The sequence below is a fragment of the Phycodurus eques genome, chromosome 20 (assembly GCF_024500275.1).
Source record: "Phycodurus eques isolate BA_2022a chromosome 20, UOR_Pequ_1.1, whole genome shotgun sequence".
NCBI lineage: Eukaryota > Metazoa > Chordata > Actinopteri > Syngnathiformes > Syngnathidae > Phycodurus > Phycodurus eques.
Genome location: NC_084544.1, coordinates 8,894,469 through 8,912,078, shown reverse-complemented (window position 1 = coordinate 8,912,078; position 17,610 = coordinate 8,894,469). Strand labels below are relative to the sequence as shown.

Genomic DNA, 17,610 nt, shown 5'->3' with positions numbered 1-17,610 from the left:
ACTACAGTATTATTATAGGCAATTCTTAACATTTTAGAGGAGGCATAGATTTGTATTTGCGGTTGGGCTCGGTCCCCTTTCCGTAATCCTCGACAATTCCATGGATAAACTAGTGAGACATTCATGAGCCAGGACTACAGTAAGAAAACAGAAGTCTTTTATTATTGGAAGACAAGCATAAATCTCATTGATATTCTAAATACAACAGTTGATAGCGGTCCATGGGGTAGTGGTATTGGGATCTATTCTTGCAGCTGGGACACCTCATGGAAGTATGCACAAAGCATCTTGGTCCCCTGAATGTAGTTAGATCTGAAGGTAAAAATAAAATGAGGAATTTTATTCACGATGCTTGAACAAAAGGCTGAAAATGAGTCAAGCACCTGTTGAGTTTCTCATTCTGGGAGTGTGCGCCGTCGTCAGAGGAACCGACGGGAAGCAGCATGACGTTGCGTCCCGTCGCCTCCTGGAAGGTCAGGGTGACGGGGATGCTGCCTCCCTCGCGCGTCAGATCCGGTTCCACACCAAAGACTGTTATGCAACAGAGACTGACGGTTTAATGAGCGGCAAACGGACGGCTATAATAAATTCACATGGCAGTGGTGGGTAGTAGCAACGTACAATTACTTGTATACATAATACTGAACTTTAGTAGATATTTCAGTTATCTGTACTGTACTTGAGTATTTATTTTTCTGATGACTTTACTTTTACTCGCAGCTTTTGATATTGGTGGTGGCAGTTGTCGTCGTTGTTTTTATATGATTATAACGTTGGTTTCTTAAGGTGTGTTTTGTTTATGTTTTGTGTTCTACTTGGTCTCTCAAAGAACTTTGTAAATGTTTTTAAAGGTGTTAGTTAGTTTGATAGTTATTATTTCTATTATATAAAAAGTCTACCCCTTTTCGTGATATGAAAAAAATTTGACCAAGATAAATTATTTCAAAACTGTAAGATGTGACTGTGAAAATGTCAAGAAAGGCCGACCAGAACAGCTTAACTTTATTCTATGTACCGAGGCACCTAAAATGGTGGCAGTTTGAATGTGATTAGTTAATTCTGAACACAACCACATCCCCAGTTAGAAGAGGGTCGGCACACTTTTGCAACCACATTATCGCAGTTATTTTATTTTTACTTCCACTCTACGAAATATTCATTTGTTTTCAATTTAGCTGCACAGATTATAGGTCACATAATGGTGGAAAACGTTTTGAAATGATTTATCTTGGTCTTTTTGTATGTCACAAAAACCTGGCATTTGAACAGAAGTGTGCAACATTTTTATACCCAGTGTAAGTAAAGGAGCTTAATCTATACTTCTGCTTTTACCAAACTTTTGTGTACCAAACAGTGTTTGTACTTTTGCCACCTCTGTGACACGGGGTGCATACCCGTCTTCATGGCTTTGCGACCCGCCATGTAGTGCGGATGGTTGAAGTCGGACACCCAGGCTTTGGCCCCGTGGCCCATGTACACGTTCAGCTTGTTGGGGCTCTCCAATTCGGCAAACTTCTGCTTTAGATAGTCAGTCACCTGAAAACCAAAATAATGATCGTGTTGAATAAATACACATAAAGCAACAAATATTGACTTGTGTGATGTGTAGCAACTGGTGGTTTGAAATGGATTATCATCATTATGAGTAAGTCAGCTGTTCACATGTGACTTCAAGTCAATAAGTTTCATGATGTGTGTAGTTTTGCTTCTTTTTTTTCCCCTAATGGTGAGAGGCATGTACTTCCTCAAAGTCTATTGGCAGGCTTTATTTTTAGGTTGGCACAGACAGACGCTTGTGGCAAACCGCAAAGTCACATGATGACTAGTAAAAAATGGCTGAGGAATTCATTTTTAAAATTTTGCTTATTTTCATTTTATTACATTGCATTTGATTGTATCTTAATTAGTTTCAATCAATTTTATTGGCTTTCAAATAAACGTATAGTATTTCATATGTAATTTGCTGTATTCTATTTTAAATTCTTTTGATTTCCTTGTATTTTATCCATCTATATTATTTACTATACTTTTCCACTATTAGATGTCACCGTGTCACCTATTTTACTAGTATTTTAATAAAAAAAAATGTCAATCTAACATATTATTGTATTTCATCTTAATTCAATTGAATGTATTTTAATACAAAGTATTGTAGTTTATTTGAATTTGATTGAATTATTTGTGGTCTTACCTTCTTCTCCACAACTTTGGGGTCCATGTCAGGTACCAGGCGGATGGAGAATTTGCCGTTGACTTTTCGCGGGATAACAGTCTTGGCGCCTGCGTCGGCGAAAGCACCCTCGATGCCGTGCAGAGAGAGCGAGGGGTACCTCCAGCGGTGCATTAGGATTTGCTCCTATAAAAAAGATAAAAAACGGGGACTCAAATGCTCGGTGGCCTTGTTTCTACCGTTAACAACGGCCTCGGCTTACCTTGGTGCTGTGCAGTAGCTGTCCAACACCGACGTCTTTGCAGTACTCCTCCAAGTCAAACTCGATCCTGTCGTAAAGTTGCCTCTCGTCGTCTGTCAAAGGAGCCACGTCGTCATACATGCCAGGAATCAAGATCTTCCCCTTCCTGTCCACCAGGGAGCCTGTCGAAGGAGACAACACAAATGGTCACATTTGTGGAAAACAAAGAAACTAACCCTTCCCAAGCATTCTAAAGCTCTCAGATTGTGAGGGCATCCGTTGCAGACAGTCCCCTTCCAGGGCACACCAAGAGTGCTTTTTGATTGGATTTCGGTCAAGGCTCTGGCTGATCATTTTCTGAATTTAAAACCACGAGGAGGACACACTAACTCCACACAGGGAGACCAGAGCAGAGATAGGAACCCACTTTCTTCTGACAGTGAAGAAGAAACATTAATAAAAAACATATATATAAAATTAAGACTTTATCATGAGAAATGTTAATTTAATTCAAATACAATTACATTTTGATCTGGGCTTTGGGTGGAAGATTCCAAAACTTTGAATAAAATAAAATAAAATAAAAAATTGGATCGTGCTATGGGCTGCGGTTGGATAGTTCCCAAATGCTAATTTAATTCAATTTGAATAAAATAAATTTGAATTGGCGCTGCAGAGTCCATTATAATACTTGATTGTAATTTACTTGAAAATAAAAAATAAGACATTTGGAATGTGGTCTGTGCTCTGGCTGAACCCTTCCAAAATGTCAATTTAATGTAAATGAAATTGTTTTTTGGTCTGGGCTCTGGCTAGACATTTAGAAAGATTGAATAAAAATAAAATAAAATGAAAAAAATAAATAAAATAACAATTTGGATTGAAGTCTGGGCTCTGGCTAGACCATCCCTAAACTTTAAAGAAAAGGTGTCACAGAAACAAAACGATACAAAAAGATACAAAATCGCATTCCGAGGCCATTCCAAAAAAATAAAATAAATAAACTTCCTTTCTGCTGAAGCCATTCATTTGTTGATTTAGGTCTACACTTGGACTTACTTTCATTTTAAAAAGGAAGATGTTAGAGGGTTTTTGTTTTCCTAAGTCCATCCACCTTGATTAGCTAAAGCCCCAGTTCCACTTACAGGTATGTTCACTGTCTTTATGCACTACCAGCTATGAATTCAAACAGCAGCTTGACTTGCCCATAAGTGTAATGAGGTCCGTCATGGCCTCGTGAACAGAGCCGCCAAACACGCCAGAGTGCAGGTCCTTCTCACAGCCGTCCACCTTTAAATGTATTGTCAACATTGTTATTATTTTTATCATACCAACGTGCTGGGTGTAAAAGTATCAAAATGTCAAGACTTCCACCTCAATGAAGAAGTAGCAGATTCCTCTCAGGCCGTATGTGATGCAGGGTTTGGTCTTGCCCAGCCAGTAGTTGTCCGAGATGCACACGTAGTCCACGTCCTTGAAGAAGGTGTCCTTGCGCGAGAAGACCAGTTCGTCCAGGCCCTCCGATCCAGACTCCTCCATGCCCTCAAAGCAGAACTTGATGTTGATGGGCAGCTCCTGCCACGGAAGCACCATCTCATGATTAGGTTGATTTAAAAGAAAGAATGGTGTAAAAATCAACACACTTGGTGATGCGAGTGGGCTTAATTATTAAGTGACAGCAAGGAGAGGCCATTTCGCATTGGAGACCTTTGGACAGTCACCCGCCTACAATCGGCTGTTCACACGTTACCCTTCTTGCTGGAAGTTTACCTGCTGGGTCTTCTGGTAAGCCTCAATGCAGTTAAACCAAGCCAGCACAGGACCCTTGTCGTCAGTGGAGCCTCTTCCATAGAGCTTTCCTGCCAAATAAAAGAAAATAACAGCATTTTCAAGTGAAATTGAATTTTCGTCTGGGCTTTGGCTGGACAATTCCACAACCAAACTAAAATAAAACAAACATTTGGATTGAAGTCTGAGCTCTGGTCAGACCATTCAAAATGTTCTTAGGTTGAAGCTATTCTCTTGAATTGATTTTTTTTAATAGTAGCACAAAAGCGCACACACACACACACAAACGAGTTGTGCAAAATAGAAGCTGAGCAAGCATGATGGAGGCGACGGGAAGAGGAAGTGAAGGTGCTGCTTTCTATCATCTGATAAACCATCAGAAATGTGAGTGTGGGGACTAATATTTAACAATGTATAATATATATTACAAGTCACGATCTCAAGTGAAAGTGGCAATTAAAATTATATAAAAACGAGTACAGTAATTATGGGGAAAAGAATGAAACAACAACCAGAACAGAGGAAGAATGATCAGAACAAGTAAGTCGCGTACCGTCGCTCCCTCGTAACATCAACATTAACACAACATTGTGAAATGATCGCAGGTCCCCATCTCAACATAACACACGATTATATTTAATGTTTTGAAGGGTAAGCGCCAAGTCTCCACACTTGATACAGTTTATGCGATAGGTGCTGCTGTTTTGGAGAGCAACCGAGTCCAAGTTGGCTCTTCAATGTGCAAGCGGGAACAATAGCGACTACAAAACAAGGTAATGACCCTTTCTGCCTAGTTCTACATTGGGAGCGGCAAGATAAGCCGTGATGACTTGGAAAGGACTTTGGAAATGAGCGTGAACGGTGATAGGATCAGCTGATAAAAGCTGCACAGCATGCATTTCGTGGCGCAATGCGCTGATCAAAACACTAACTGACGCCCGTAAGATATTGACAGTCCAAACACTAGTTGTTATGGATGAATAACTAATTGACAGTTTCACCTCAGGCATGTGTTTACTTCTCGAATGTGTTATCAAGACATGTCTGCAGAGAATGCATGTACAATGCAGTAGCGAAAGTAATCACAGGACTCTTGAAAGCATTACAAATCATTTCAAAACCAGAGACTGAAAGTGCCTTTATACCCTCACCGTCTTTCTCCACCATAGTGAACGGTTCCGTGTCCCAGCCGTCGTCAACGTTGGCGGGCTGGACGTCGAGGTGGCCGTAGATGCACACGGTCTTCTTGCCTGGGTCGGAGCCCAGCCGTCCCAGAATGATGGGGGGCAGCGGGATCTCCTCCCCGCTCGGAAGCTGCGTCAAATAGAAACACTCTCATCTGGACATTGAAATAGGGATGGATATTCCACTAAATCTACTTGATAATTTGGAATATTACAGATGAGTCATCGAATTGTTATTTTTACTGCTGATCTATATACAGTATTTCGTACATACAGTGTTAGAAATCAGAATTTGTCATGACCAAAATCTTTTTTTTCATGTTTCTGTAGTGGTTAATACACATTATGCATACATATACATAAACAGAGGTTTCACATAACGTACATAGTGTGTTATATACAATATATACAACACAATTTGCACTAATTGTACAAATATTACAGTAGCACAATACAATAAGATTATTTATTACTTACCATATCATATACCAACATGGAACATGTTTACGTAATTTAACCATTTTTAACCAGCTAAGGCAACTGAGAACAGTTTCTCATTCACGATGCCGACCCGACTGTAGACAGCAGAGAAAAACAAGGCAAAATAAAAGCAAGTACAAAGAAGACAGCAGACTGTATTATGTATATGTACACAACATATAACCAAAACATGCAACATAAAATAATACAATCACAAATAACCATACAAAATCTTACTCTCCAATCAAAACACACAATAGCTCCCTTCACATTGGCACTTTTTTATTCCCTCTTGATGCACATGATAATTAAAGCTGTTAGAGATGAAAAGAGGAGCAAGATTGAAATCTCTTTAGAGCAGTAAAACCGGTGCCGGGATTAAAGATGTCATGATCAAAGCATGCATGACGTCACATTTGCTGCAAACTGAGTTTGAAAGCCAACAAGCAACTGCAGTTTTCCAACAGCCAGAGGTTATTCCGCTGGCGAGTAACACACATCTAAATCCTGTTTTCTTCTGTTTGTTTTTATTTGTATTCAATTGTTCCCTCAATACCTCCTAAAACGCTGCTCTTTGTTTATGTTTGTACCTTATTATTAATACTAGTGATTGTCATGTTGCACTTCTCTACAGTAGACAGCAAAAGAGTTGCGAGCAACTCAACAGCGTGGCACACTTGCACACGATTAATCGATAAGCAATTCCACACAATCGATTAGGGAGCAAGTAAGCAGAATAAAAGCATGTTGTCACCTTCTGTTGACCGATGTCCACCATCTCCACTGTGCCGCCCAGTCGCTCAATGTCCTTGGCGGCCATTTGCATCATCTTCTTGATCTCGCCACGCTTCTCCGGCCAGGCGGACACGCTCTGGACGCCCACCCATTCCGCCAAGCGCTGGTCAAGAACAACTGAATGTTAACAAAGCAGGTGTGGGCAACCTGTGGCCCGCCATGCAAAACTGTTCTAAAAAGTCTCTAAACATTTAGACCACAAATGCTCATAATATATAACAATAATCAGTTGCTTGATGATTGCATCATATGTTTTCATTAATTTTGTATGGCACTCTGAAGACTTTATAACACATGAAATTGCAACTGAAAGGAAATATATGTTGATGGAAATGGTTCCTACAGCATAATAAGTTAGTGTAGCCTCGAGCCCATGGGCGAGGCCATCTTACCTTCACATAAAGCTCCTGGTGTTCGTCCACATACTGGAAAAGAGCAGGGAGATGAGCCATTTTGTCCGACCTGGAAAGAAGGAGCTGAGGGGGTTTGACAGAGGGAGAATGGCGTCAGACAACCTCCAGCACAGCGCTGCTTTAAGAGGGGTGTGTTGTGGACTAACTCCACCTACTTGCTGACAACACAGTGTTTGGTTACCCAAAGCGCATAGGGAACTAAATCTGCAGCTGTGCGGCAACTCCATTCGGACAAAAAAAGGTGACACGTCACAAAACTTGCAAATCTACATAACAAAAACGTGTGCTCACACATTTAGAGCATTCAATTGTCTATTATTTGGAAAAATGCATCATCCTCAGGTCTTGACCCCCACCCACAAACACACGTAGAGTCTTCTTAACATTAGCAGAAAATTTATGTCAACAAGACAACACTTGTCTTTCACAGTCACTTACTTAATCGAACTTTACCATTTCCACTAAGGTGTTGAAAAGGAATTGAATGTGACAAAAAAGATCGTCACAGCCGGGAGTCAGTCAACAAAATGCTGAGAAGATGTTAGTTTGATACACTAGACTCCTAAGCAAAATATAAGGCACTCGTATGTGGTTAAGAATGATACGATCGCTGGTGCACTTCAATTGAGAATACACAACATACACTACAACTCCAGCCCAAGCACTCTACACACAGACTCCCTGACTTGAGCCAACGTTCAAGCCCGTCACAACCGCCAATCAAAGGGCCCCGCCCTTAACGGTCCACACTAAGAGTTCAGATGTTAAACTGTACATTTTGGAACACGTGTAATAAAAGGGGAACAATTTGCAAACTCAGCCGTGAGGCATGCTAGGACGCGATCAACTTCGCCGAGACAACAATATACAGTAAGCAGTGCTAGACGACTTACATGTTTTTTGAGATACGAGGCAGCGCTCAGATGATATGTTTTTGCTTTGACTTGCGAGCTAATATCTGAGATACGAGCACGACTTCACAACAATCAGCAGCTCGGCAGATAGTGAAAAAAATCTTCGAAAAAATGCAGTTTATTGCCACTCCACGTTGAAGTTTACTGTAACACTAAAACATAGTAGTCAACCATTTAATGAATGCATGAAATAATGATGAACAAACTTTTTATTTCTTTACATTCCATGCATTTATGCTATTGTTTTTATAAAGTACTATACGAGAGAGTGCTATTATTCTTTTGCCTTTCAGCTCGTTGTTTGTCAACATGGAGTTGTGATAAAACCACTGAAACATTGAATAGTTGAACATGTGCATTTCCTGTAAAAGCTTAGAGAAGGTCAAATTAAGTGTGCATGGAAAGCGATACAATAACGGCAACTCCGTTTAACGTGATAGGCTAATGGCCACTGGAATCCAACGCCCTACCTCGGCAATATCTTTTCTATTGTACAGGACTCCACGTCATACATTTAACGAGACCAGAGTCAATTGCTAAAGTGTCCCTGCGCCCTAAACTGGAAGTTACATCATAGAAAGACAGAACCAGAAATAAAAGAATCAATCTTGCTTATCATTAACTGTATTTCTCCTATTCATCTAGATACAAAGATAGATATACTGTACTTATAATTTGTAATATTTGTGTTATAATATGGTCACTGATGGTGTAGTGGTACAGTGACTTTGGTGCGGGCAGCATGGTTTCAGTCCCCACTCAGTGACGATGTGAATGTGAGTGCGAATAGTTGTCTGTGTCTATAGGTGCCCTGCGACTGACTGGCGACCAGTTCAGGGTGTAGTCCGTCTTTCGCCCGAAGTCAGCTGGGAAGAGCTCCAGCGCCCCACGACCCTAACCAGGATAAGCGGTGTTGAAAATGGATGGATGGCTGGATGGATGTTATAATATTGTATTTGAATTTGTTCACTTTTGTTCTTTTCAAGGTGACTCAGCAGAGGTAGGGCAGCGCCCTAGCGCCCTCTATTGACCAGCTGCCACTCCCTGCAGGTGCAGGCTTATTGAGTGTTTCGTGAACAAGAAGCAAATCACGTCAGCAGAATTCCATTTTTATACTCCTCAAATGTGGAACACATTTTCTGAACGCTCAAGAATGCTCAAAACGTCAGTACAACCCTGGCCTAAAAACTTTGTTCACTAATTTAATGGTGTCTTTATATATATATCCATCCATCCATTTTCCGCACCACTTGTGCTCACTAGGGTTGCAGGTGTGCTAGCGCCTATCCCAGCGGACTCTGGGAAAGAGACGAGGTACACCCGGAACTGGTCACCAGCCAGTCACAAGGCACCAGCCAGTCACAAGGCACACATAGACAAAATCATTCACACTCACATTGACACTTTATAGTCTTAATTTAACCTACCATGCATGTTTTTAAAATATGGGAGGAAAACAGCGTACCCATAGAAAACCCACGCAGGCACAGGGAGAACATGCAAACTCCACACAGGCGAGGCCGGATTTGAACCCAGGTCCTCAGAACTGTGAGGCAGATGGCCAAACCACTCGTGACGCCATCTTTATTTGTATTCACATTCACTCATTCCTTCATTTATTTATATTATATAATATATATATGTTTTAAACATCTTTTTTTGTGACTAACTTGATACAGACTACCACTACAGACGTTTACTTAAAGTTGGTTTTAACAGGTTGTGCTCTGAAAAACCAATTAGAAGGCTGGCCTCGGGAGGGCAAATTTGAAATCTGATTTGTAAAAGAAACAATCCCATTTTGCATGGGCAGATTAGATGAAGATGGCAAAAATCTGAGTGGACAAAAAAAATAAATCCAACATCCACGAGCAGGCAACAGAAACGATACGAAATTAACAGAATAGATACAATTTCATGGAACAATTATTAGAATTTAAGATGTATATGTACACCACTGGGCAATTTGCTGTCTTTTATTTCGTTTTCATCTCAACAGCTTTTATGGGGGATTGGAGCTTGAGTTTCATCTTTTTATTGGATCTTGCTTTTAATCACTTTTTTTTGCCTCTGTAAAGAACTATGAATTTGCCTTGTGTGTGAATTACGCCAAATACGTTAAAGGAGTTTCTACATTCAGAGCATGCCATAATTGAATTTTGCACGATTTTAACCGGGTTATCAACACTAGCTGCATTTAAAGGGTTGTTAAGGGTTACTTAACAGTGCCTTAATGGTTTTGCTAAATCATAACAGATAGCTCTAGACACATAGATTGGTATTTTTACACTTACCTAATACAAGAGTTTTACGAAGGCAAGTTTTGTCGCGCTGTCCCCAACAGTTGAGCGACAAGTAGCTAACCGTCAGGTTCACGTTCAACAGCAGGGCTAGCTTTAATTAAACCTAAAATACAAACATTTCCGATAAAATCTGATGCAATGGCCCGGTTGCCCGTTTGTGGATTAAAGACAAAACAGTAACTATAATAATTTTCAATGCACCGGTACTTTTTTTTTTTTTATGACGCGTGCCGCTGTTACTCACGTGACTGTATCCACCTGACTAACACTTCCGGGTTACTGCACCGGCTTCGTCTATTACATAAAATTCTCAACCAATTTTGACTTAAAATGTTTTATTTATTGTACTAAGAGAGAAAATATACAGAAAGAGATAAAGGGCGACGGGCCAGATAAAATACCTGAGCGACTATTTTGCTGACATGTTAATTGCGCAAAGGATTGTGGGTTTGGGTTTATTCGTCACACGAATTTATATTTTCAAATTATTTTTTCGTAGAAATTACTAGATGTCAACGTATGTTGTATCTGAACATTTATAATTGTTCATTAAAATAAAAATATTTAACGCCAACATTTTTTGTGCAATCACGATTTGTCGCTCAATGCAAATTATTGAGTTACGTCAGTAATGAGAAAATTTATTTTGCCCTACATATAAATAACTCGTACACATTCATTGAGATGGTAACTTTTCAAATGTAAGCTATATTTAAAAAATATATATATTTTTTTATTATTATTATTATTATTTTTTAAATATCACAAACTATTTTATTCTGTATAGTGAATAGTATAGTAAGTTCCACTTTTGGAATTGAACTCCTCAGACAATTTAGTTTTCCACAGTACTTTCATTGATTAAGATCCACCTGTAGGCTATATGAATCTTGACTAGTCTTGATGAACATAAATCAAATGTAACACCATTAATTTGAGTGACCTATTGATGCATGATGTAACGGGAAATGAATGCACAACAGGATACATTTGGCAGTCTGTTTAATGTAGAATCACACCTTTTAGGTTCGTGTCCACTGGCTGCGAGTCCTTATGGTACCTGCAAAGAAAAGGAACATTAAGATATTGTATTTATACTACGACACAGATATGCACTGTTTAAAATCTTACTTTTCCATCAAAGCAGCGCTCTTCACAAGTCTTCTCATCAGACCAGCAAACCTCTGAAGAGCACATGAAGTGGATCTGTGGGGGTCAACAGATACAGTATAGTTTGGAGTTACTTATACAAGCTGTTTGAGCATTATCCTTGTTATCCAACTTAAGGTACATTAACTCGTAAGACAATTCAGTGCACTAGTAGCGTGACAATTTGAGCATTTATTCATTATCCTTGTTTTCCAACTTAAGGTACATTAACTAGTAAGACAATTCAGTGCACTAGTAGCACGAGGAAGGCACACTATTAGAAAAACTGTATTACGATTAGGCGGCACGGTGGACGACTGGTTAGAGCGTCAGCCTCACAGTTCTGAGGACCTGGGTTCAATCCCCGGCCCCGCCTGTGTGGAGTTTGCATGTTCTCCACGTGCCTGCGTGGGTTTTCTCCGGGCACTCCGGTTTCCTCCCACATCCCAAAAACATGCATGAATTGGAGACTCTAAATTGCCCGTAGGTGTGCATGTGAGTGCGAATGGTTGTATGTGCCCTGCGATTGGCTGGCAACCAGTTCAGGGTGTACCCCGCCTCCTGCCCGATGACAGCTGGGATAGGCTCCAGCATGCCCGTGACCCTAGTGAGGAGAAGCGGCTCAGAAAATGGATGGTAATATGAGTAACATTCCGCAAGTAGTACCACTTCATCATCCTACTAGTGCTCCCTAGTTGTTTTACTAGAGTGCTGAATCATCTTACTTGGGAGGACATGCACTAGCATACTAGTGCATGGACCTTGAGCTGGATATCAATGCTCAAACTGCTTTCCATAGTTACCATCTACACAGTCAGTAGAAGCTAGACTTGAAAGCCTTTCCAGATACTCACTTGTTCATCAAGGTACCTCTTGGTCTTAACGTCCATAAACTGAAATGCCTTGACCTCAAAATGCCTCTGGTGGCAATTTTGTTGCAAGTTGCTCACTTCCAGGATGGCCACATTTGGGTCATTAGGGTTGGCACACCTACAGAGAACAACAACATTCCTTGTAAGACAATACAAATCAGTCATGTCAGATGATTGACCATAAAAAAATAAAATAAAAATCTGTCTTTGTCCAATACTCACTAGAGGGGTTTGAAAAGTCACTAAACATAGCAAGTTAACCAAGTTGCTAAGTTGGAAACACTGACTGTTTTGTAAACTAGAATACTCTGTTGGCAACCATGTTAGTGAAAGCAGTGCAGGTCAGCAGGTATGCACTTCAAACTACAGAATAAAAATGGTATTAAAAGAAAAGGTAATGACAAATATTCGTATTAATCGATAATCCATCCCTAACTGTAAGATAAAAATGGGCAAAAACGATACAAGTTGAAGGGTCGAGATGATGGCTTACCCTTCGTAAACGAGCACCAGGGCGTTCGTTGCAGAGCGAGGGTACGCCAGACAGTACTTGACCAGAATAGTCGCGTTGGGTTTGGGAGACAATATGCTCAGTTCCAAATAAACCGGTTTCCCCAGGATGTAGCGCAACGTTGGGAAGGAAGGCAGGAAAGTAGAAAAGGTCTTATCTGTTTGGAATTAAGTACAGAATCAAACAGCAAATAAGTCACAGGCTTCATATTCAAACAAAGATCGATATCACTCATGGCTTGAACTTTTCACTTTTTAACGATAGTGTTTTGATAAATAAGTGTGATATTGTATCACCTGCGTCCAGAGGTTTTCACTTCAGTTAAACTGATATTTTGATGACAGTTTTATTTATTTTTTTAAATCGTGTTATGTCAGAATCAGAATCATCTTTTTTTGCCAAGTATGTCCAAAACACAAGGAATTTGTCTCCGGTAGCCACATATATATTGTGATATTTTGCTACATGTAGTGTGATATTGTATCACCACATAGAAAATTAGATATCACTTTATCAAAAAAATAGTCGTGGGATATCGTTTTGCTGTCTCTATAGGTTTTCAGGTTTTCACTTCAGTTACAAAGATTGTGATGAATCACTGTACCGTGATCTTGCTACACGGCCGATAGCGTGATATCACAGTTTCGCAAGTTACTCGGCGAATCCCAGCCCTAATTCGGACCTGTAGCAATCCTCAATTGAACGCCGTATAAACCATCAGAGGGGATGGACGACGGAAGGTTGCGACTCGGGATCTTCACCATGTAGCCGACACTGGCGAACGGCTGCTGGTCGCGAGCAGCTAAACTGTAGCGACACTCCACCAGGAACCTAAAATGGAGGAAGACAAGTTTAAGTAATTTGCAATAAATCATGTAGTATCACAAAAACATGTCACTAGAAGAGCCGGAAAAGTCACTAAATATAGCAACCAAATGGAAGCAGTGCAGGTCAGTTCTCGACACTGGATTGAATTTCAATTGAAGTCATTTTTTATATATTAACGCGGTCATGAATATTTTTTGATTGAAACGTTTGAAAAAAATAAAATAAAAAAAATATTTAAAAAAATAAAAAATAATTCCCATGGCATTTAGGCGTGCACATGGTAGTTCTGTTTAATTGGTGTTTGGGCTATGAGGGGCGCTCGGAAAAATTTCACCCGTTATGTGTCCTTGGACCCAAAACGTTTGAGAACCCCTGGCAAAGAACGTTTGAGAACCGTTTGAGAACCCCTGGCAAAGAACACTTTCATTTAGTAATAATGACAACCTCAATGGATCCGTTCTTGTGATGATGCCATACTTGAGGTTGAGAGCTCGTACTAGAGTCTGGACCTCAGCCAGGTAGAACCTTGTCATGCCAATGTCCTGAAAGTTAATCAAGTTTTGAGGCAGTACAACGCAAAAGAGTACAACCTTACATTGCTACGTGTAACTATAACTGACAACTTACATATGTGCGTGTCCCACATTCGGTTACTTTGAACTTAAAGATGGCAAAGTCGACGTTCACCACAACAGGTTTGCAGTCTGTTCCGGGAATCACCAGGTGGGTGGGGTTCAGAGGCAAGGATGTGTATGTGGAGCGGATGATGAAAACAAAATGGAGATCTACCGTGCACTCTGTAATGGACAATTTTAAGTTAATAAGTAAGCTGAACACTAAAGTCAAGCGTAAAAATCCTGAAAAAAGACAGTGTGAGACTGCAAAAATCTTGAAAAAGAAGCTCAGAGCGAAAGAGTGTGCTCCACAAAAATCCTGAGACTGAATCACAGTGACTGCTCCACCAAAATCCTGAAGCAGCACAGTGTCAGAGTGTGACAGTGTACTACAGAAAAAAAAAAAAGCTTATAAAGCAAAGCTGGAGAGCAGAAAAACACATAATAGAACGAGAAAAAGAAGCAGAACGAGATGGTTGACAGCAAATTGCTACACCCAAAAAATAAGCATGAACAAAATTATTTTACCGTCCATTGGATAGTAGCATTCATATGAAAAAGGATTCACACAGCATCCCTTGGTCTCACAATCAGCAGGCAAGATTCCAGAATGGCCACAAGGCAGCTGCTCTTCAGGGGCCACGGCACAGTCTGAAGTCAAACATTAACTCAGGGATTGCTCAAGTTTTTGGAGTCCAAGGACACTTTACAAGGGCCCCCTCTTAATCCTAAACCAAAAAACCACGACTACCACATGTACCCCTAAATGACATTTAAAAGTTGTCTATTTGACTCTAAAAAAAAATCATAATCTTATAATAAATTCATACTTTTTAGTGAAAAAAACCCTAACCCTAAACCCTCAATTTTCAAAATACAACTTTTTGTAATATTTTACATTTTTTAAAAATGTTTTCTCAACCTATTAGGCTTCTCATTTTAGAAAAGACACCTTTATTCCCCCCCAACAAAGACTACGCCTTAAAATAACCAACACATTCATGAAGGGATGTCAGATTTATGTGAGGATACATACAATTAGTTTTTTTAATTATGTTTGTTTCTTATGTGCGTCGGGCCCCATATGAAGAGTAAGGTCACATTTCTTTAAAATGATATTGATGACCTCAGATTGAGAACCAGTGCATTAAATCATTTCACTATTCACGCTAAATGAAGTGATCTGTGGAGTCACCGAGTACTCACGTTGTGCCCTTGGTGGGGTTTGCGGTGGTGGCGGCGTGCGGCACCTTGACGCAGGTGAGCCAGGTGGGACGCCGGCGCGAGGCTGCAGGCCAGGGGCGGACTCCGGACGGCACGACACCGTGGCGACTCGGGCCTCACCGAACTCATCTTCATACAACAGTTGCAGGCTGTAGCCGTTGGTCTGGAAGTCCTTTTGCATTTCAGTCCATTCATTTGTATGAAAATGACAAATAATGGATGACTTACAGTCTCCACGTGGCATCCGGTAAAAGGCACGGTTAAGGTGCTCTCGAAACGGCTCACGTTGAGACCACATTGAGTGTGATCAGCAGATGTGTCCTCAGAGCCTGGAGAAAGGCCGGGAATTATTTTAACTTAATACAATAGTGATGAATGCTTCGAGGAGGGGAAAAAAATAAAAATAAAAATAAAAAAAATCACAACAGGGGGACAGCTACTCAAAAGCCATTTTCTTCTGTGTGCAATTCTTTGTCAACGTTGTAGCTCAGGCACTATAGTACTTGTCAAAGTTGGACATCTATGCAAAAGCTGTGTTCATTTACACACGGGCCTTGATATGATTTGAATTGCTTTCCATTGTAGTAACTGATGGGCAACTTTCACATATAGGATGCATATAAAAGCCACAGCCTTTTTTTGCAGTCCACTGTAATTGCAACGTTTACACCTAGCAAAAGAACAGTGTTTTAATAGCTTTTCCCCATAGTGGATGATTTGAAACTTTCATATCAAGCCTGCCAAAAAAGCTTTTAAAGCTTCTACTATAATGACTGATGGGCAACGTACCGCATGTGAAGCAGGCTTTTAATCACACATTTTAAATAGATGCCCACTGTACTGACTGGCAACTTTCAGAAGTCTCATGCATGTAAAACACAGCTTCTGAATCACTGTAGTGACTGAGGTACAACTTTCACATCTAGTGAAAACAACAGAAAAACAGCTTTTAAAAAAAAAAAAAAAAAAAAAAAAAAAAAAAAAAAAAAAAAAATCGGCATCCACTGTAGTAACTGGTACGCAACTTTCATGTCAAGCAGGCGAATGGAAACACAGCTTTTGGATGACAATTTACTGTAGTAACTGATGCACAATTTTCACATCAAGACGAGAACAGTATAAAAGAACAGCGGTCCACTGTAGTGACTGATTTGTAATTTTAAAATGAATAATTAATATGCAAAAAGCTTTTGAATTACTGTCCATTATATTGACTAATGTGCAAATTTCACATTGAGCACATGGATAGTAGAACATATTTTTAATTGCTGTAAACTGTAGTTACTGATGATAATTTTCATATGAAAAGCACCTACCCAAAACTTTTACATCACTGAACTGACCAGCCACGAGAAAGATCCTGAAGCCTTCGTCGTCACACGTTACTCGGAGTCCACTTCGACTCGGGTCGGTGGTGCTTGTCCATCCCCTCGGAGGGGACCCGACGGATTCCTCGTGGATTGAGAGTGTCGCCCCGCCCCCTTTTACAGGTTCGGAGTCCAATGTTTTCACTCCTTCAGGATCAGGAAAATCGTCATCGTCGTCATCGTAATCACTGCTGTTAACGCCGTCGTCATCTAACATTTCAGTCTTGGGTTCCTCTTCAAAAAGTGCCGTTTCGTCTTCCTGTTCCCGTCCCGAAACCAGAAGACCCCAGGTCAGGACCACCAGCAGCCAGAGGCAACCCATATGGACCCCGACAGAAAACAAATGTGACGTGGCAGAATCTTTGCAACCTCCACGTTGTGTTTCAGGTGGTGCTTAATTGATCACACCTGGTGGCTTCTGATTGGTTGAATCCCAGCCAAATCAAAGGCAGGTGTGCAATGTCAATCACCATTCACATCTAATTATATCATATGCAAAAATATGTACAATATAAAATCTGTCCTCTTCTACTTATATGACCATAAACGATTCAAATATTGTACATTGTCTCGGCACATATTTATCCCTTCAATTTATATACTTTAAAATTGCTCTATTGGGAAGCATTTCCATCCAGGGGTGTTTACTAAACTACAGATGGGCGAGGTCTCGAATTGGTGGGGAGGCTTTTATTTGTACATTTACGGAGTAATATTAGCAGTATAATTCCAATTTGTATCAAGTGAAACTAGAATT

General features: G+C 40.2%; 2 protein-coding genes across 2 annotated transcripts; both read right to left on the bottom strand.

Moving 5' to 3' along the window:
- Positions 1-135: 135 nt before the first annotated feature.
- On the bottom strand, positions 136-10,527 carry cndp2 (carnosine dipeptidase 2). Its single transcript, XM_061665084.1, has 12 exons — positions 10,280-10,527; positions 7,051-7,134; positions 6,618-6,761; positions 5,351-5,513; positions 4,182-4,270; positions 3,786-3,986; positions 3,617-3,701; positions 2,433-2,593; positions 2,192-2,356; positions 1,395-1,536; positions 384-531; positions 136-312 (listed from the first exon to the last, which is right to left on the bottom strand). The coding sequence occupies exons 2-12, from the start codon at positions 7,108-7,110 to the stop codon at positions 243-245; spliced, it is 1,428 nt and encodes a 475-aa protein (XP_061521068.1). The 5' UTR covers positions 7,111-7,134; positions 10,280-10,527; the 3' UTR covers positions 136-242.
- Positions 10,528-11,278: 751 nt separating this feature from the next.
- LOC133396141 (zona pellucida sperm-binding protein 4-like) lies at positions 11,279-17,175 on the bottom strand. Its single transcript, XM_061665626.1, has 11 exons — positions 16,803-17,175; positions 15,715-15,815; positions 15,469-15,649; positions 14,791-14,913; positions 14,276-14,445; positions 14,093-14,190; positions 13,503-13,651; positions 12,803-12,977; positions 12,292-12,427; positions 11,420-11,494; positions 11,279-11,348 (listed from the first exon to the last, which is right to left on the bottom strand). The coding sequence occupies exons 1-11, from the start codon at positions 17,173-17,175 to the stop codon at positions 11,340-11,342; spliced, it is 1,590 nt and encodes a 529-aa protein (XP_061521610.1). The 3' UTR covers positions 11,279-11,339.
- Positions 17,176-17,610: the final 435 nt, after the last annotated feature.